The sequence below is a fragment of the Molothrus aeneus genome, chromosome 21 (assembly GCF_037042795.1).
Source record: "Molothrus aeneus isolate 106 chromosome 21, BPBGC_Maene_1.0, whole genome shotgun sequence".
NCBI lineage: Eukaryota > Metazoa > Chordata > Aves > Passeriformes > Icteridae > Molothrus > Molothrus aeneus.
Window position 1 is genome coordinate 2,172,321 of NC_089666.1, and position 19,658 is coordinate 2,191,978.

The 19,658-nt window shown below is 56.1% G+C and overlaps 1 protein-coding gene across 1 annotated transcript in view; it reads left to right on the forward strand.

Annotated features, from left to right (window-relative positions):
• Positions 1 to 19,658, forward strand: part of FBXO42 (F-box protein 42) — a 52,319-nt gene that overhangs the window by 13,082 nt on the left and 19,579 nt on the right. The window contains exons 2-4 of the mRNA XM_066563848.1: positions 4,986 to 5,255; positions 8,090 to 8,206; positions 13,691 to 13,825. Coding sequence (XP_066419945.1) covers positions 5,003 to 5,255; positions 8,090 to 8,206; positions 13,691 to 13,825 — 505 coding nt within the window. The 5' untranslated portion in view covers positions 4,986 to 5,002. The remainder of the gene's footprint in view (positions 1 to 4,985; positions 5,256 to 8,089; positions 8,207 to 13,690; positions 13,826 to 19,658) is intronic.

The window sequence follows — 19,658 nt, forward strand, 5'->3', positions numbered from 1 at the left end:
GCCCAGGTGCAAAGTGGAGCCCAGTGTGCTGCAAGCAGAGAGCACCTGGAGAGGCAGGATGAGGGAGAAAGCACCTCTTGCATCACCCAAAAATGCGGGAACACTCAGTTCTGCTCCTGGAATAACCAGTAAAACCCCAGGTGTGGGATTTTCCCTCATGGATCTGCTGAATAACTGGCAGCAGGAGCTGCTGGGATGCTTTAGCTCTTTCTTGCCAACTGCCTGGGTTCTTTTTCCTTTTCCTGTATTGGAGCAGGGTTTTAGGACAGGGCTTTGCTTTACATTCCAGGGGTGGTTATTCGCAGCCCGCCCTTCCAAACAAAATCCACATCCGTGGCAGGTCAAGCTTGGAGGGTTCTTTTGACAGTGAGCTGCCTTTTGGGAGCTGGGTTTATTGCTGGCCTTGTTTTCTTCCAAAAAAGAACACGGCGTGGGTGTGAAAACTCTGAGGATGGTTATTCCTTATGTTCAAACGTTTAGGAAACAAGAATTTACCAAAGGAGATGCTTTGGAATATTTATAATATTATCAAGTGGCTTGGGAAGAGCAGACAAAACTCAGTGGGGCTTCTCCATCCTCAGATATGCTATTTGAGGCTCCTCCCACTGTTCTAAAGATGATTTTTGGTGTTTTGTGCCTGGGATCAGCCTGCCGTGTTGGGTTATTCCTGAGCCTGCTCCAGAGGATCCAAATTGGGATTTACTAGCTGGAAAACACCTCTTTCTAGTGGGTGTGCATTCCTGCACTTCCCATGACCCTCTCCAGCGGGATTTGGACATTATTTAGAGCACAAATAAAAGTTGTTGGGATCACACAAGGTCCTGACAATGCCCCGGTCCATCACCATCCTCAGGGTCCCACTGTCCCCAGGCCAGAGGCAAAAACTCCTGCTCAGGATTTTGGCAAGGCTTGAGGATGTGAAACCTCTGCCTCCTGGGGAGCTGCTCTGTGATCCCAGGCTGGGAGGGAGGGAGGGACAGACCCTCCTGTCCTTCTGTATCCTGGGCAGGGGCACAGCCCCATCCTGGGCAGGAGCACAGCCCCATCCCTGGGCAGGAGCACAGCCCCATCCCTGGGCAGGAGCACAGCCCCATCCTGGGCAGGAGCACAGCCCCATCCTGGGCAGGAGCACAGCCCCATCCCTGCCTGGAGCACAGCCCCATCCTGGGCAGGAGCACAGCCCCATCCCTGCCTGGAGCACAGCCCCATCCTGGGCAGGAGCACAGCCCCATCCTGGGCAGGGGCACAGCCCCATCCTGGGCAGGAGCACAGCCCCATCCTGGGCAGGAGCACAGCCCCATCCTGGGCAGGAGCACAGCCCCATCCCTGCCTGGAGCACAGCCCCATCCCAGCCTGGAGCACAGCCCCATCCTGGGCAGGAGCACAGCCCCATCCCTGCCTGGAGCACAGCCCCATCCTGAGCCGGAGCACAGCCCCATCCCTGCCTGGAGCACAGCCCCATCCCAGCCTGGAGCACAGCCCCATCCTGGGCAGGAGCACAGCCCCATCCCTGCCTGGAGCACAGCCCCATCCTGGGCAGGAGCACAGCCCCATCCTGGGCAGGAGCACAGCCCCATCCTGGGCAGGAGCACAGCCCCATCCTGGGCAGGGGCACAGCCCCATCCTGGGCAGGAGCACAGCCCCATCCTGGGCAGGAGCACAGCCCCATCCCTGCCTGGAGCACAGCCCCATCCTGGGCAGGGGCACAGCCCCATCCCTGCCTGGAGCACAGCCCCATCCTGGGCAGGGGCACAGCCCCATCCCTGCCTGGAGCACAGCCCCATCCTGGGCAGGGGCACAGCCCCATCCTGGGCAGGAGCACAGCCCCATCCTGGGCAGGAGCACAGCCCCATCCTGAGCAGGAGCACAGCCCCATCCTGAGCAGGGGCACAGCCCCATCCCTGCCTGGAGCACAGCCCCATCCTGGGCAGGGGCACAGCCCCATCCTGGGCAGGGGCACAGCCCCATCCTGGGCAGGAGCACAGCCCCATCCTGGGCAGGAGCACAGCCCCATCCCTGCCTGGAGCACAGCCCCATCCTGGGCAGGGGCACAGCCCCATCCCTGCCTGGAGCACAGCCCCATCCTGGGCAGGGGCACAGCCCCATCCTGGGCAGGAGCACAGCCCCATCCTGGGCAGGAGCACAGCCCCATCCTGAGCAGGAGCACAGCCCCATCCTGAGCAGGGGCACAGCCCCATCCCTGCCTGGAGCACAGCCCCATCCTGGGCAGGAGCACAGCCCCATCCTGGGCAGGGGCACAGCCCCATCCCTGCCTGGAGCACAGCCCCATCCTGGGCAGGGGCACAGCCCCATCCCGGGCAGGAGCACAGCCCCATCCTGGGCAGGGGCACGGCCCCATCCTGGGCAGGAGCACAGCCCCATCCCTGCCTGGAGCACAGCCCCATCCTGGGCAGGAGCACAGCCCCATCCTGGGCAGGAGCACAGCCCCATCCCGAGCAGGAGCACTGGCATGCTGTGTCAGGATGGAAACCAGCACAGGCACTTCCCAGCCATAGGTGCCTTTGCTTGGAGAAGGCCCAACCCTCCATTCTTTCATAATTTTTAGCACAACTCCACTTTTCCTTTCCCTCAGTCCCTGGGAACTTGTGCCTGTTCTGTGTGAGGCGGGTTCCTGGCAGCAGCAGCAGCAGTGCCTGTGTCACAGCGTTTGGGTTCCAGCCTCCCCTGCCACAACAGTGACTCCAGCAGGGATTTCTGACACAGGAAATGTGCTGGGTTCTGCCGTGGTTCCTCCCACAGATTGACAGCCCTGTGCAATTTCCAAAGCTGCTTCATCAGGGAACCTGACAGTGGTGGGGACTGCTGCTGTCGCCTGTCATTTTCCTGGGCATGAATTGGTTGCCATGGAAAGCTTTCCCTCTCCGTGTCTCCACCACCTGCCATTCTCATGGCATGGGAAAAACCTGGACTAGTACCTGCAGCTCAGGTTATTCCTGAGAAATAAACCTCATTTATAAATCAGGTCGATGACCCAAGCTGATGTGGTTTAACATGGGGTTTGTCACCAGGGTATTTCTGTATCAGGGTATTTCTGTATCAGGGTATTTATCCTGCTAGGATAAACCCACATTAAACCCTGATATCAATAACTTCAATTCCTTCCAGCTGTGTTTTCTGGGATAGTTAGGATTTGGAAAAAATAATGATAATATTCTTATATTGGAGGATGTTAGGGAAAAGCTGTCTTGTCTTCCCTGTTGAGGAGCTGCTTTGCTTCCTGGCCTGCTGCAGGTTGAGTTTGTCCTATGGACTGTGTGGATTTGTCTCCAATAATCCTGGCCAGTTCAGGGCTGGGGGAAGGCTGGGCAGCCTCTGCCTTGTGGACTTGGGAGGAACCCAAAGAACAGGGAGCTTGCCCTGGTTTGGTCCTTTCCTCATGCTAGGAAAGGATAAAAAGAGAATTTCTGGAATAGAAAGCCCCATGTCATCCCCAGGAGCTGTTACTGTGGTTTGGGCTATGGATCCAGGAGCACTCAGGGAGCTGCTGCTCCCTTGGTCTCCACTCAGCCACCTTGGAAGGGAAAGCTGCTCTGCTCAGGACAGGCTGTTTGTTTTGCAGTGGCAGGCATGGATTTCACCTCACACGGTGCCAGCTGCCCAAACTGGACACAGCCACTCGTTAAGGTGGATTTATTTCATGATACTTTTCTGTCATCACGGTATCACCTTACACTCAAGATGTTGGGAATAGCTGGAGATACAACCTCTGCTATCCCAGCCTTCCATCAGCAATAAATCCTGGGGGGATTTGCTTTCCTCACCTACTGCCAGCCAGGGCTGTGTGCAGGTATTTCACAAATAAAGGGAAAAGGGTGGTGAAAACCTTAGGCAGGGCATTTTTCCTCCCCAAGGAGTTGTTTGGGGTAAAACAGCCTCGCTGGCAGAACAGGTTCCACAGGGTGGAGGGACTGTAAATGTCACTGTGATCCTGTCTCACCTGGGGTGAGGTTCCACAGGGATCCTTTCCCCATCCCAGCTGGGCCCCACGGTGCAGGGCAGGGCAGGGCGATGTCTCCTCGTGTCCAGTGAGGGAGCAGCAGCTCCAGGCCTTGGCTTTGGCTCTCTGCTTCCCACTGCAGGCAGCAGCAGGGTGGGGAGCGATGGAGTGACCTGGGAAAGCCCTTCCTAAACCCTCAGCTGCTGCAAAACTGCAGAACCACCTCCTGCACTCGGTGATTGATGTGGCACAGCCCTCTGGTGTGGCACACAGCTCTCAGTGCGTTCCTGGTGCTCCATGTTCTTGGGTTTTGGTTGATAATTGCTGCCCTGAGATGTGCAGGATGTCTCTGTTTCAGCCCATGCAACTGAAGAACAAGTCTGGACTCTTCAATTTTTGGTCTTGAAGTTGTTTATTAATTCTTATCTATAAAATTTTCTTTCTGCCCAGCCGAGATCTGCTCTGCAGGGCAGCCACAGGCACTCTTTGTGTTGTCCTTTTATACTACAAACTACATATAACATATTGACACTTAATTCCCAATACCTATCACCTGTGTTAGACAGTGCACCTCTACTCTAAACCAATCCCAAAGTGCCAACATCACTGCAGAAAATGGAGAGCAAGAAGAAGGAGAAAGGCTGGACACGCCCAAGTTCCTCCATCTTGTCCCCATAACCCCCATACCAAAAATCCTAAAATCTACATTTTCACCCTGTGATCATTTGGTTATTACACTATTCAAACCTCTGTGACTTTCATGTCCTCATACAAATTTGGCAACTTGCTCCAGGAGTCAAAATCAAATCCCCAGGTGCTCTGGGCTGTGTGCCAGGGTCTCTGAGCCCCCCAACAGGGTCCTTGGCAACTCTGGACACCCGGAGGGATGCACTGAGTCCCGACACGTGTGACCTCCCTGTTGTCCCTTTTGGCAGCTGTGACATGGGATGCCATGGCCAGCTCCTCGGACAGTGATGATGACTGTTCCTGGAGCTCCCTGTGACCTCCCTGTTGTCCCTTTTGGCAGCTGTGACGTGGGATGCCATGGCCAGCTCCTCGGACAGTGACGATGACGGGTTCATGGCCGTGGATGCAGAGGAGGCCGCGGTGGAAGGGACGATGGAGCAGGAGGATGAGCCCCACGCTGAGCTGGAGGTGGAGGAGCCCAGGCCCAGCTCCAGATCGATGCTGGAGCTGCCAGAAGAGGTTTTGGAATACATCCTGTCCTTCCTCTCTCCCTACCAGGAGCACAAAACCGCCGCCCTTGTCTGCAAACAGTGGTATCGACTGATCAAAGGTACAAGTGATGGCAGCAATTTCTCTAATTGGGGGGTTTGGAACCCAGCTCTCTTTTACCTTTGCCTCTTGTTTTCCTCTCAAACTCTGAAATCTGGCTTCTGTGAAATCTCAGGGAAATCCTCACAGCCATGGGGTCCCTGGCTTTGCTCAAAGCAGGCCTGTAGCTGTGCAGAATTGAACCCATCAGCCTCTCTCAGGGTAGAAAACCCAGAGAGGCCATGAATTCCCATCCTGGAAGTGTCCAAGGCCAGATTGGACAGGGCTAGGAGTGCCCTGGGATAGTGGAAGGTCCCCCCCCCTTAGCAGGGGTTGGAGCTGGATGAGTTTTGAGGTCCCTTCCAGCCCAAACTAAAACAAAGCCCAAGCCCCAGGACAGAGCAGCTCCTTTGCTGCCTTCGGGTGCTCCCAGTGCTGCACTGGTGACCTTGGATTGCAGCCTCCTCCCCAGAGCCCCTGCCAGTGTCCCATGGCTGATGGGGCTTTAATTGCACTTCATTTGTGTCTTGCTCAGTAATTAACATTCCCAAAGCTGTGCTTTCAACAGCCCTGGCTCTGCTTCTTACAGCTCTGCTGGAGATAAGTGCAGCATAAAATCTGCATGAGTAGAGATGTGCATATTCCAGCTTCCTGGAAGAGTAGCCCAGAGACACAGATCCTTCCTTTGCCTCTGCACACTCATTCCAGAGCCTTGTGGGGGTATTTTAATGCTGGAGAAGTATGATACAGCAAATAAGGAGGGAACATTTGGACAAGGATACAAGCAGAACCTTCTGCTTCATTTTATTTTAATACACTGGGTGATTTCTGGTACCATTCTGTGGGGTGCAGACTTTAATCATGAGCTTCATTTAAAAACAAGGAGTTTCAGAGGAGAGCAGTTCAGTCCTAGGAAATGGGACAGGTTGCTGCACAAGGGGAATGTGCTCCTTCTGAAAAACAGGAGTGGGTGTCAGGTGAGGAATGCCCTTGGCAGATTGTGAGGTGATGGCTCATTTATGGAATTCTCCTCAACTGAAAGATCCCAGGCATTTCCCACTCTGCCCAGAGCTGAACAGGCTGGGGGTTCAAAAACCACAGCTACCCCAGCAGGGACCATGGCCCAAAATCCCTTTTTTTGTGCATCCTTTTGGGGCAGCAGCTGCCCCCAGCCCTGGGGAAGGGCCTTTTCCAAGTGCTGCAGCCCCCGTGGCTGCTTGGCTGTTTCCTGGAGTGGCCTGCAAAGGATGCAGCTGGGATGGACAAACAGCTGGGATTCACCCCAGAGGGATGTGGGAAACATCCCTGGAGCCCGGGCAGGAGCAGCCCGAGGCACAGCGTGGCTTTGGGCTGTGTCACCTCTCAGGGGACGGGTGGTGCTGGGCAGCTGGGCCCTTCTGGGGCAGTTCCAGCCAAAAAAAGGTCTGGAACCACCACCTGCGAGCTGTGCCCAGGGAGGTCACTGGAGGTAAACAATTGATTCGTGTTCTCCTGGTTCATTTTTCCTGTTTGCCAGGATACATCTGCTGTGCACTCCTGGAGCTCACATTCCCTTTCCCGTGTGACTCTCAGGGAGCAGGTCCTCAAGAACCCCAGGCTTTATTTTTTTATTTTAAAAACCCCTTCCTGCTTTGTATCCCGGAGTGGGATTTCTTGCTGGGGGTGTTCCTGGCACAGGGCTTGGGGAAAAACTCTTGGCAGGTTATGGCATCCTCAGTGCAGGTGCCACCAAGTGTCTGCTGAGCTGCTGCTGCTGCTGCTGCTGCCAGAAACCTTCTCCAGACCTTTTTGTCTCCTCAGAGAGCAGCCTCTGGCCCCTCCCAGAATTAGTGGCAGCCTTGGAGCATCCCTGCTCATTTTTATCACTCCGATTTCTTTCAGATCCCTGGCCAGTAGCTGCATTCACACTCTCACAAGTTGATTATTGCACTGAGGCTCCTCAAGAGAAGGGAAGCTGCCCCTCAGGTGTGCTGAGGGAACCAGGGTGCAGCACAGAGGGCTGAGCACAAGCTCTCCAAAGCACCCCAGTGCTTCCTTCCTTTCCAAAGGCTCTGCTTCCCGACTGGAGCTGCTGGGATGTCGTGACCCGGCCGGTGCACGCTGCTGACTTCCACATTTGCAGAGTTCCCTTGTCTTTATTCCCTTAATCCCCCACATTCCCAGCGTGTTTCTAACCCAAACACGGGGCTTTGCAGCTGCTGTCACCATGCAGGCACAGTTTGTTCCCTGTGGGAGTGTCAGGGGACGGACAGAGACGAGAGATCTCTGAGGCCAGGGCTTGGAACTTGGGGTTATTGCAAAGGGCCAAGGGCAGGGCCCTGCTGGGAGCTGCCAACCACAGCTCAGAGCAGGACTGAGAGGAGAGAGGGGGAGAGAGGATGAGAGGGTAAGAGAGCAAAAACCTAAGAGAGCAAAGTTGCTGTTCCAATACAATAAATCTTCTTCTGTGTTGAATATTCTGATTCTCGCTAACCAATCTAGTACAATACACCAATCCTATAGCATTTACACACAGCCTATAAGAATCATTACATTACTATACTGTGCTACATTTTTAACCCTAAAAACTCCTCTTTGGGCCCCTTCTGCCAAGCTGGCAGGGTCTGCTCTGACCCTTGGGCCTGTCTGCAAGCAGAGGGTGTTGTTCCATCAAAAGGGGATCACCTTCAGCCAACCACACCATTGTTTTCCACTTGTTCAGTAACTGTGGTATCTCAAAGCTTGCTTTCATTTCAATCTCGCTTATAGTTTCCATATTCTCAAATTTTTTTGTCAGGCAATCATATTTATAAGGCTTTCCTGTTTCATCTTCCCCAACAGTTCCCAGCTTTGCTGACGGTGTTGTTCTCTCCCCAGGTGTGGCCCATCAGTGTTACCACGGCTTTATCAAGGCAGTGCAGGAAGGGAACATCCAGTGGGAGAGCCGCACTTACCCCTACCCTGGCACCCCCATCACCCAGCGCTTCTCACACAGTGAGTATCCCTGCAGTGCCCTGGCAGCTCCTCCCTGCATGGGAGCTGCTTCCCTGAGGGCTGGCAGTGCCATCTCTGGAGTCCCCATGGGCAGTGCCATCCCCTGGAATCCCACTGGGAGCTGCTTCTCTTGGGACCTGGCAGTGCCATCCCCTGGAATCCCACTGGGAGCTGCCTCCCTCGGGAGCTGGCAGTGCCATCCCCTGGAATCCCACTGGGAGCTGCCTCCCTCGGGAGCTGGCAGTGCCATCCCCTGAAATCCCATGGGCAGTGCCATGTCCTGGAGTCCCCATAGGAGCTGCCTCCCTTGGGACCTGGTAGTGCCATCCCCTAGAATCCTGCTCCCATCAGGGGCTGGCAGTGCCATCCTCTGAAATCCCAATGGGAGCTGCCTCCCTCAGGGGCTGGCAGTGCCATGCCCTGGAATCCCGTTCCCATCGGGGGCTGGCAGTGCCACCCTCTGAATCCCAATGGGCAGTGCCATGCCCTGGAATCCCACAGGAAGCTGCCTCCCTGGGGGCTGGCAGTGCCACACGTGCCCATTGCTGCGGTGTTCAACCCACGGCTGTGCCAACGCTCAGCACGAGAGCAGGGATTTGGGAGCTGCTGGTCCTGGCGGGCTCATTGATCCTAGGAAGTGTTGATGGAGTGGAAGGGGGGTGGGATTGTGGCTTTCTGGTTGTGCAGGGATCTTTCTGCAGCTCCTCACCCTGGAAAACTCTCCCACATCATGGGGTCAGCCCTTGACCAAAACGTGTCCCCAGGTGCCACATCCAGGGATGGTGACTCCAGCACTGCCCTGGGCAGTCTGTGCCAGTGCCTGACCCCCATTCCATGCAGGGATTTTCACAATATCCAACCTAAATCCCCCCTGGCACAGCAAGGGCTGTTGCCCTTGTCCTGTCCCTGTTCCCTGGGAGCACAGCCTGACCCCCTGGCTGTCCCCTCCTGTCAGGAGCTGTGCAGAGCCAGAAGGTCCCCCTGAGCCTCCTTTTCTCCAGGCTGAGCCCCTTTCCCAGCTCCCTCAGCCTCTCCTGGTGCTCCAGCCCCTTCCCCAGCTCTGTTCCCATCTCTGGACACGCTCCCGCCCCTCAGGGTCTTTCTTGTCCTGAGGACCCGGAGCTGTCCCCGGGATCTGGGCCTGAGCTTTGTGTCCTCCTCAGCCCCTGGACTGGAGTCATTGCCATCAAAGGCAGTGGGTTTTGGGAAGAGCAGCACTCAGGGATGTGATTCCTCACCAGCTGCTGGCACAGTCCTCTACATCTATGAGGAAAACTGGGAATTCTCCAATGTGCTGGGCTCAAATCGAGCAGAGCTGCAGGTGGATTTGCTGACTAAAGGGAGTAATTCAGTCAACAGCACCACTCAATGTTTGGGTGAATTCTTCCCCTGCTTCCAAGATTCTGGAAGAGAACAGGAAGAGAAGAGATACCTAAACACAGTGCCTTTGAGGGAAAGATACTGAAATAAACCCTGTTCTTTGGAGTGCAGCAGCATTGAGCTGCCTCAGCTCCAAGAAAAAAAAAACACAACAAAAATTCCATCCTGTGACTTCAGCACGGGGTCTGAGCCCTCTGGGGGACAGCTCTTCCAGGAAGCAAATTGCATTTTTCTGAGGCAAGATAAACACGGTGCAAGCCCTGCCGTTCCAAGAGCAGCAGGCATCACATTTTCATCTTCCCAAGCAATAATTTATGAGGCAGCCGCTGCGCTGCCTCCTGCCAAGACAAGTCCGGGAGACGCTGCAGGGAGCTCTGGTGAAGTCATTGTGCTCTGCCGAGATACCCTGGCCTTCCTGAAGGATGAAAAGGCTCTGCAGTTCACAGCTCATTTTTAGCAACCTTACTCAAGTGCTTATTAACGACTTCACACTTGCGTGTATTTCCCTTCAATTTTAGCAGCGTTTTTGCCACTGCTGAGTGCTCAGGCCAGCTAGAAATTGCCTGGAAAAGGCTCAGAGTTGCCCCAAAGAGCACTGTGTGCTCTTTCCTTTATCCTGCTGCCTGCCACGGGCTTCCTGGCTGCAAAGTGAGTTGTCTCCCTAAATCCACTGCCCTCGGAGCGTGTAATCCGTATTAGCCTCGCTCGGTGACAGTGCCCCGGCTCTGCCCGGCCCCGGTGGCCACGGCAGCGTTATTAATGCACTTTGTGGGCACAAAGCTAATCTGGATTAACTTGTTTGCTGACTTAAACGGATTGGTTTGTGAGCAGCTGCCCAGATCTGCAGCCTCTGCTTTCCCTGCAGCAGCGTTCACTGCCCGCGGGCGGGATTCCAGCCTTACAGCCGAGCTACAAATCGTCAGTTCCGAAAGGCAAACTCTGAACTGTCACCTAAAATCCCATGGGATGACAGTGAGCTGAGATGGAGGGAACAGGAGTTTGGGCAGTGGGGAGGGAGCAGGAAGGACTCACAAAGCCCTTTCTAGAGGGATGAGTGATTTGCTGGTTTTTGTGGGAAGACGTCACCGCCCAGGCACGAGTCAGTGCTGCCATCAAAGCTCTGGCTGGGGCTCGCTCTCGCTTCCAGGAATTATTAGAACTGTCCCAGAAGTTCTCAAAGGGAGCACAAACGGACAAGGAGGGGAATTCTAAGCAGCTGGAGGTCAACCTGTCTGCTCTCAGTCCTGAAGGGAGGAATGGCAGAAGTGCTTGATAAGGAATAATGAATGGAAGGCTCTGCCGTGGGGAGGCAGTGCCTGGCAGGGATCACACCGCTGAGAACAAACTGTGGACGGGCTGTCACTTTTCCTGAGGGTTTGACTGGAGCTGCAGGATGTGAAACATCAATAATGCTGAGTGTTTAGGGTCAGAAATCCTCAGTGTTTGGGGTTTTTGGGTGATGTTCACAGGAGTCACTGAGCTGTTTTATGTATGAACCTGCGAAGTCATAGCAGGGCGATGAGTCACGGGGTGAAATCACTGCCCGCAGTTGGAAAAAGATGTCAGGAGGCTCAGGAATGCAGAAACCGAAAAGCAGCAAAGGAATGTTGTGCCAGGGATATTGATCCTTTGCTGGAGGAGTGACTAATTTTAAGCACTGATTTATTGTTTTTGTTACCAAGGAGCCTGGGGTTGGTGGCACCACCGGGATGAGTAATTACAGCAGTTTGTGGGTTTGACGAACCCGTTGGGAGCGGTGAGAGCTGGAATGTTTGTTTTACAGGATGGGCTGCTCCTGGGGCAGAGCTGCAGCTCCTCCCAGCACCCAGCCTTGCTCAATATCCCCGGGTTTTTGGCTGCATCCAGGCTCTGCACTGCAAGGAGCAGGACAATGGCATTTGAGGGAGTGAGGAGATAGAGGTGGAGATGGAGATAGGAGGAGATGGGAAAGCTGGGGGCGTTCACCTGGAGAAGGCTCCAGGGAAAGCTCAGAGCCCTTTCCAGTGCCTGAAGGGGCTCCAGGAGAGCTGGAGAGGGACTGGGGACAAGGGCTGGAGGGACAGGACACAGGGCATGGCTCCCACTGCTAGAGGGCAGGGCTGGATGGGATATTGGGCAGGAATTGTTCCCTGTGAGGGTGGGCAGGCCCTGGCACAGCTGTGGCTGCCCCTGGGTCCCTGGCAGTGTCCAACACCAAGGGCTGTCACCCTCCAACCCAAGAACCATGTGGGAATGGGATTTACAGCCCAGCCAGCTCCTTCCCATCTCTCCAGTGGGAAATACAACCCTTGAACTGGGATGGGTGAATTTATTTCATGTTCTCTGAGGTTCAGAAGTCAATGTTCTTTGACTGTGGTGAAGGCAATGTGTTTTCCATCTGGTTTCCCTCCCCAGTCAGCTCTGCTCTGGCTCTCGGCCTCCGGGTGAAAATCTCCTTTGGTTCATTGCTCAGGGCAGGGCAGTCAGGAGTGTGCTCAGAGCCAGAGCTCTGCTCTCCCTGAGCATCAGTGTCTTCAAACACCAGAATCACTGATTCCTTTCCAAAGATAAGCCACTTCTGCAGTGCTGAAACTCCAGGGGGTCACTGAATTTTGCTGGGACGTAAAAAAACCCCAACTGAATCCATTCAGTGTTTTCCACCCAAAGAAACCCTAAAACCATCAGGGACATGCACAATTTCCCTCTGATTTATTCTACACCTGATACAAACTGTGTATAAACATATCATGGAATCACAGAATATCCTGAGCTGGATCCACAAGAATCATCAGAGTCCAGAGCAGCCCCAACAATCCCACTGTGGAATTCCCACAGGCTGGAATAAACTGCAGTTTTTCACTGTGCTTGCTTTTTCCTGATTTTCCCTATTTTTTCCCCTCAAGCTGCTCTGCATTCCTTATCTTCAGCTGCTTAAAATTACTCTAAAAAAAAAAAAGTAGGAGAGCACAATCTCAGTGATTTTGCTGTTGGAGGGGGTTATTCCACATGGAATTTTATGGGAAACCCAGAATTCTGCCCAGCCTCCAAGGCAGACAAGCTGAGCAAGCCCTCTCTGCTCCATGTTTCAGTTCCCTCTTGCCAGAGGTACCTGGGTGCTGCAGACACTTCCATGGGATTTGTTTTGGGGCCAGGGGTTGTCAAACCCCTTGTTTGCTCCCTGTTCCCCATCTGGCTGCCTCATCCTTTCCCACAGGGAGCAGAGGGAATGCCCCTGCATGGTGCTGGGTTTTCGTGGGGCTCTTTAAATGAGATGGGGTGAAATCCTGAAAAGAGAACAAAGCCCAGGGCTGGGTGCACAGAGGGGTCTGTGAGCTCTGTGATCCAGCTCAGGGCAGGTCAGTGAGCTCAGTGCTTTAATCACAGCTAAGCTCATTAATTACAGGCCTCTAAGGCAGTTTTCTCTGCACTTTGAGGAGCAGCTCTGCCTGAGGGATAATCCTCTTGGGAAGGTTCTTGCTGGAGCTTCACCCTGCTCAGGGATGCCCTGTGGTTCTGGGGAGCTGGGGCAGCCTGGCTGCTGTTCTCCAGGCAGGAAAGGGCCTGATCTGGGGGTGGGACACAGGGCAGTGACAGCAGCTGTGGGGACAGCAGTGACAAGGCTGTGGGGACAGCAGTGACAGGGCTGTGGGGCACAGGGCAGTGACAGGGCTGTGGGGACAGCAATGACAGGGCTGTGGGGACTGCAGTGACAAGGCTGTGGGGACAGCAGTGCCAGGGCTGTGGGGACAGCAGTGACAGGGTTGTGGGGACAGCAGTGCCAGGGCTGTGGGGACAGCAGTGACAGGGTTGTGGGGACAGCAGTGACAGTGCTGTGGGGACAACAGTGACAGGGCTGTGGGGACAGCAGTGACAAGGCTGTGGTGACAGCAGTGACAGGGTTGTGGGGACAGCAGTGACAGTGCTGTGGGGCACAGGGCAGTGACAGGGCTATGGGGACTGCAGTGACAGGGCTATGGGGACAGCAGTGACAGGGCTATGGGGACTGCAGTTGCAGGGCTGTGGGGACAGCAGTGACAAGGCTGTGGGGACAGCAGTGACAGGGTTGTGGGGACAGCAGTGCCAGGGCTGTGGGGACAGCAGTGACAGGGCTGTGCTCCCTTGCAGGTGCGTGTTACTACGACCCCAACCAGTCCATGTACGTGTTTGGGGGCTGCACCCAGAGCAGCTGCAACGCCGCCTTCAACGACCTCTGGAGACTGGACCTCAACAGCAAGGAGTGGATCCGGCCCCTGGCCTCAGGTGAGCCCTGCAGCTCCCCCACGCCCCTCCCTCCTCCCCAGGCCTCGGGTTCCATGGTTCTGGGTGTGTTTGAGCCTCTTCCCACCGGGTTTGGGCTGCATCCTGGAGAAATGTGGGGTTTGTGGCAGAGTCTGAGTCCTCAGCACCGCCTTGGGGGCGTTTCTGGGGAGCAGCTGGTCCCTGTCATGCAGGGTGAAGGACATTCCCTGCAGCCACCAGAGCCTGAGGTGATGAGGCTGAGAAAATCAGAATTGTTCAGCCTGGGAAAGGCTGAGAGAGTTGGGATTGTTCATTTGGGGAGGGCTGAGTTGGGATTGTTCATTTGGGGAAGGCTGAGTTGGGATTGTTCATTTGGGGAAGGCTGAGTTGGGATTGTTCATGCTGCAGTAGGCTGAGAAGGATGTGATGTGATGATTGTTCAGCCTGGAGTAGGCTGAGAAATTGGGATTGTCAGCCTGGAGAGGAGAAGCTCCAGGGAGAGCTCAGAGCCCCTTCCAGTGCCTGAAGGGGCTCCAGGAAAGCTGGAGGGACTGGGGACAAGGGCTGGAGGGACTGGACACAGGGAATGGCTCCCACTGCCAGAGGGCAGGGCTGGATGGGACATTGGGCAGGAATTGTTCCCTGTGAGGGTGGGCAGGCCCTGGCACAGGGTGCCCAGAGCAGCTGTGGCTGCTCTTGGATCCCTGGGAGAGTCCAAGGCCAGGCTGGAGCAGCCTGAGATAGTGAAGGTGTCCCTGCCCATGGCAGGGGGTGGCACTGGGTGTGTTTAAGGTCCCATTCCGTGATTCCATGGTGAGAGTCATTGTCCCAAAGCTGAGATTTTCTTTGCTCATTCCAGTGGCTCCCACTCCAGGTATTTTGGGGGGTGGAGCAGACAAGCCCGTGCAGGTGGGAGAGCGTGGGAAAGCAGGTTCATTCCTGCTGTCCAGGCACCCTCAGCCGGGCAGGAAAACACCACAGATTATTTCCCACACTGGTTTTTGTGCTGGAAATGTCACCCACAACAGTTTGGTTTTTTTTCCTTTTAATTTCTGAATTCCACTAAAATAACTTTGAGGAAAGCAGAAGAATTGGGGGAAGCTCTTGGGGCAAGGGGAGAAATCAGTGTTAGAGCAGCTCTTTTGGCAGGAGGAAGGATAAAAGGAGCTCAGCATCCACCAGCATTCCTTGTTGGGCACAGAATTCATGTGTCCCAGGTATTGTGGGCTGCTCAGATATTTTATCAAGTGTTTTCTTGTCTGGCACTTGAAGTCCTCCAAAATCCAGGGAATAAGGAGACAGAGGTGGAGATGGATATAGAGGGAGATGGGAAAGCTGGGGGCGTTCACCTGGAGAAGAGAAGGATCCAGGGTGACCTCAGAGCCCCTTGCAGTGCCTGAAGGGGCTCCAGGAGAGCTGGAGAGGCACTGGGGACAAGTCCCAAGTGCTGGTGTCACCTGGGAAGTTCCAGCTGTGAACACCTCCCTTGGTGCTTGGACATCCACCCACACTTCCTTGGTGTTCTGGTTTTGTGTCCCACAGCCCTGTGGGACTCCCACAGGGGAGAACTGGGGAGTTGTGGATTTAAACAAGAGGAAAACAAACCCCAGTCCTCCAAAGGGGCTCCTACCCTGCTGGGGCTGGAGAGGGGAGGATGCACACGCAGCTCCCTGGCTCTGCAGAGCTTGCTCTGCCCCAGGCCATGGATTCCTGCAGCCCGGGGAGCTCTGCCCTGTCCCCAGTGCCCCAGGCAGCCCATCCCTGCCCTGTCCCCAGTGCCCCACAGAGCCATCCCTGCCCTGTCCCCAGTGCCCCAGGCAGCCCATCCTGGAGCCCATCCCAGGGCCCATCCCTGCCCTGTCCCCAGTGCCCATCCCAGAGCCCTGAGCCCGTGGAGGTGCTCCCGAAGAGCAGCTCTGTGGGAATGCATGGCTCTGTGGCTCTGTGGCCCTGTGGCTCTGTGGCTCTGTGGCTCTGTGGCTCTGTGGGAATGCGTGGCTCTGTGGCCCTGTGGCTCTGTGGCCCTGTGGCTCTGTGGGAATGCGTGGCCCTGTGGCTCTGTGAGAATGCGTGGCTCTGTGGCTCTGTGGCCCTGTGGCTCTGTGGCTCTGTGGCTCTGTGGCTCTGTGGCCCTGTGGCAATGTGTGGCTCTGTGGCTCTGTGGCTCTGTGGCCCTGTGGCTCTGTGGTCCTGTGGCTCTGTGGGAATGCGTGGCTCTGTGGCTCTGTGGCTCTCTGGCCCTGTGGCCCTGTGGCTCTGTGGCTCTGTGGCTCTGTGGCTCTGTGGCTCTGTGGCCCTGTGGCCCTGTGGCCCTGTGGCTCTGTGGCTCTGTGGCTCTGTGGGAATGCGTGGCTCTGTGGCAATGTGGCAATGTGGCAATGTGTGGCTCTGTGGCTCTGTGGGAATGCGTGGCTCTGTGGCCCTGTGGCTCTGTGGCCCTGTGGCCCTGTGGCCCTGTGGCTCTGTGGCCCTGTGGCCCTGTGGCCCTGTGGCTCTGTGGCTCTGTGGCTCTGTGGCTCTGTGGGAATGCGTGGCTCTGTGGCTCTGTGGCCCTGTGGCTCTGTGGCCCTGTGGCTCTGTGGCAATGTGTGGCCCTGTGGCTCTGTGGCTCTGTGGCCCTGTGGCCCTGTGGCTCTGTGGCTCTGTGGCTCTGTGGCCCTGTGGCTCTGTGGCTCTGTGGGAATGCGTGGCCCTGTGGCTCTGTGGGAATGCGTGGTGGGGCTGGGTCCCACGGGAAGGGAAGATCCCCTGAGGAGATGTTCCTGCACGCTGTCATGGGTGAGATGGGATCAGCTGAAACTGGAGGCCGGGCCCGGGGAGTGCTCTGGTTCCTGCTTTTCCAAAGGGATGAGTCAGCCCCGGTGGGATCCCACAGCTCCCACTCTGCTCTTCCCTTGGGTGCCCCCAGCTGGGGGTGGCACCGCCTGTCTGGGAAAGGAGAGCCTGGAGGGGGCAGAGCTTTGAAATGCTGGGATGTAAATAAGGCAGGAGAGGGCTTTTTAAAAGAAAAACCAAAGAGTTGACATTGATTGATCACTGCTCATTGTGTGTGCAGGCTAATTGCTGTGGAGGAGTTCCCACACCTGCCCCACAGACTCCAGACTCTGGGATGAGACCCTGCCTCTTCCCCAAGGCCAGGGCTTGCTCAGAGAGGTTCCCTCACACTCCAGTGTGCCCTTGTTCAGCATCTTCTCTAATGAGCCCTGGGCAGGGAATGGGAGCACAATGTCTTGGGCACAACTTCATCCCTTCCTGAGAGACTTTTCCAGGAGAAGACACCCTCTTGTTGTTGTTGTTGCTGTTTGTTCCTACCTGTTTTCATCCGGGTTTTCTGGCTCCCAGGCATGAGATGACATCAGAGCTGGATAATTCCCCTCTAGCCCCAGCTGCTTCATCTGGGAGTAAATATTTAGCCTTCAAAGAAATAATTGGCTTGGGTTTCTTTCGTCTCAGAGACGGAGGAGGGAGATAATTACTTCAAAAAACCCTAATTTTTGAGGTTTCAAAGTATTTTTTTGCTTAGATCTGAAACAATGGCTTTGACGTGTGACGGATGGGGCTGGAGCAGCACAAGAGAGTTAGTGCCTGACTTTTCCAGAGAGCTTTTGGTGGGGTTGGAAGCTCTGGAAAGGAGGGTGGCAGACAGCAGGATCTCTATTTTGGGAAGGTGCCTCCCAGCTCTTCTCCCTGGAGCTCTCCTGGCCATTGTGGAGCTGCTCCCACCCTTCCCATCCCACACAGGATGTGCTGGAGCAGGAGCAGGAGCAGGATAATTTGCAGCTCCACGTGTGGGATGCTGCAGTGCTGTCCCAGGGTAGGTGGTCCCTGGCAGGCAGGGGCCTTTTCCATGTGCTGGGGGTGCTTTCCTTGCCCTCACTTGCACAGTTAGCCTGGGCAGTTGTTGGAATTTGAGCCCATCTGTGCTCAGGGCATCCTGGTGGAGGGCTGGGGGTGGTTTATGCTGGAATCTGTTTATCCTGTGAGTCCAGCTGGTGGAGCATGCTGGTTTCAGTGGTGAGAGTCCCTGGTGCTCCCCAAAAATGGGCTGAACAGCCAGGAAAGAAACCAAACCCCATTTGAAACTGAGAGTTGCAGGACATTCAGTACCTGGAGGGGCTCCAAGAATGCTGGAGATGGACTTTGGACAAGGGCCTGGAATGCCAGAGGGCAGGGTCAGATGGGATATTGGGAAGGAATTGTTCCCTGTGAGGGGGATGAGGCCCTGGCACGGATTGGAAGTGTCCAAGGCCAGGCTGGACAGGGCTTGGAGCACTCTGGGACAGTAGGAGGTGTCCCTGCCCATGGTGGGGCTGGGACTGGATGGGCTTTAAGGGCCTTTCCAACCCAGAGCATTCCATGATTCCATGACTTCATACAATGGGAGCTGCAGCTGCAGGGGGTTGTGCTGAGGCCTTTTCTGATGCCTGGATTCATCCCTGGATCTGCTGCCCTGCTGGCAAGGAGGGTTTGTGCTGCTCCCATGCAGGTCTGTGGAACCCTCCTGGTGAGCTCCCACCCTCCCTGTGCAGGGGAAGCTGCTGGAGGCTCCCAGAGGAGCCCCAGGTGCTTTGGCACCATCTGAGCCTCCTGTCCACACGCCCTGCAGGGACAGCTCACAGGCAGAATGGGGAGTGTCCCCAGGCAGGCTCCTGGTGCCCTGCTGGGCTGCTCCAGGCTGTGTCCCTGCAGGCTTTGTCCCTCCTGGGCTCCTTGGTTCCAGTTCCTCAGAGTCCTGCACTTGGCCTCACTCAGCCAGAACCACACCAGAAAATGCCTTTTTGAATTAGGGAGGAAAGGGCCAGGAGCTCTGCTCTCCCAGGGGCTCATGGCACAGAGGGGAAAAGCTTTTCCCTTCAAAACTGAGCCTGTTGTGTTTATAAAGCCAGGAATGGTGCTGGAACAACCAGGGCTTTGCAGGGAGAGGCATTGCTGTAGGACATGCACATCCTCCTCTCAGCTCTGTTTTATCATCCCCCCTGTGCTCCCACCTGGGCAGGCAGGAGGGCTGGAAGGGCCCTGTCCCTCCTGTCCCTGTGTGTTTTCCCTCTGCCAGGCCAGGATATCCCTCCCTGATCCCACAGGGGTTCAGGAGCCCCGAGGCTCCACTTTTCCTGTTGCTGGGAGGAGGCTCCTGCTCCTGCTCCTGCTCCTGCTCCTGCTCCTCCTGCTCCTGCTCCTGCTCCTGCTCCTGCTCCTGCTGCTGCTGCTCCTGCTCCTGCTGCTGCTGCTGCTGCTCCTGCTCCTGCTCCTGCTCCTCCTGCTCCTGCTCCTGCTCCTCCTGCTCCTGCTGCTGCTCCTGCTCCTGCTCCTCCTGCTCCTGCTCCTGCTCCTGCTCCTCCTGCTCCTGCTGCTCCTGCTGCTGCTCCTGCTCCTGCTCCTGCTGCTCCTGCTGCTCCTGCTCCTGCTCCTGCTCCTGCTCCTGCTCCTCCTGCTCCTGCTCCTGCTCCTGCTCCTGCTGCTCCTGCTCCTGCTCCTGCTCCTGCTCTGCTCCTGCTCCTGCTCCTGCTCTGCTCCTGCTCCTGCTCCTGCTCCTGCTCCTGCTCCTGCTCCTGCTCTGCTCCTGCTCCTGCTCCTGCTCCTCCTGCTGCTGCTCCTGCTCCTGCTCCTGCTGCTCCTGCCCTGCTCCTGCTCCTGTTGCTCCTGCTCCTGCTCCTCCTGCTCCTGCTCCTCCTGCTCCTGCTCCTGCTCTGCTCCTGCTCCTGCTGCTCCTGCTGCTCCTGCTCCTGCTCCTCCTGCTCCTGCTCCTGCTCCTCCTGCTCCTGCTCCTGCTCCTGCTCCTGCTCCTGCTCCTGCTCCTGCTCCTGCTCCTCCTGCTCCTGCTCCTCCTGCTCCTGCTCCTCCTGCTCCTGCTGCT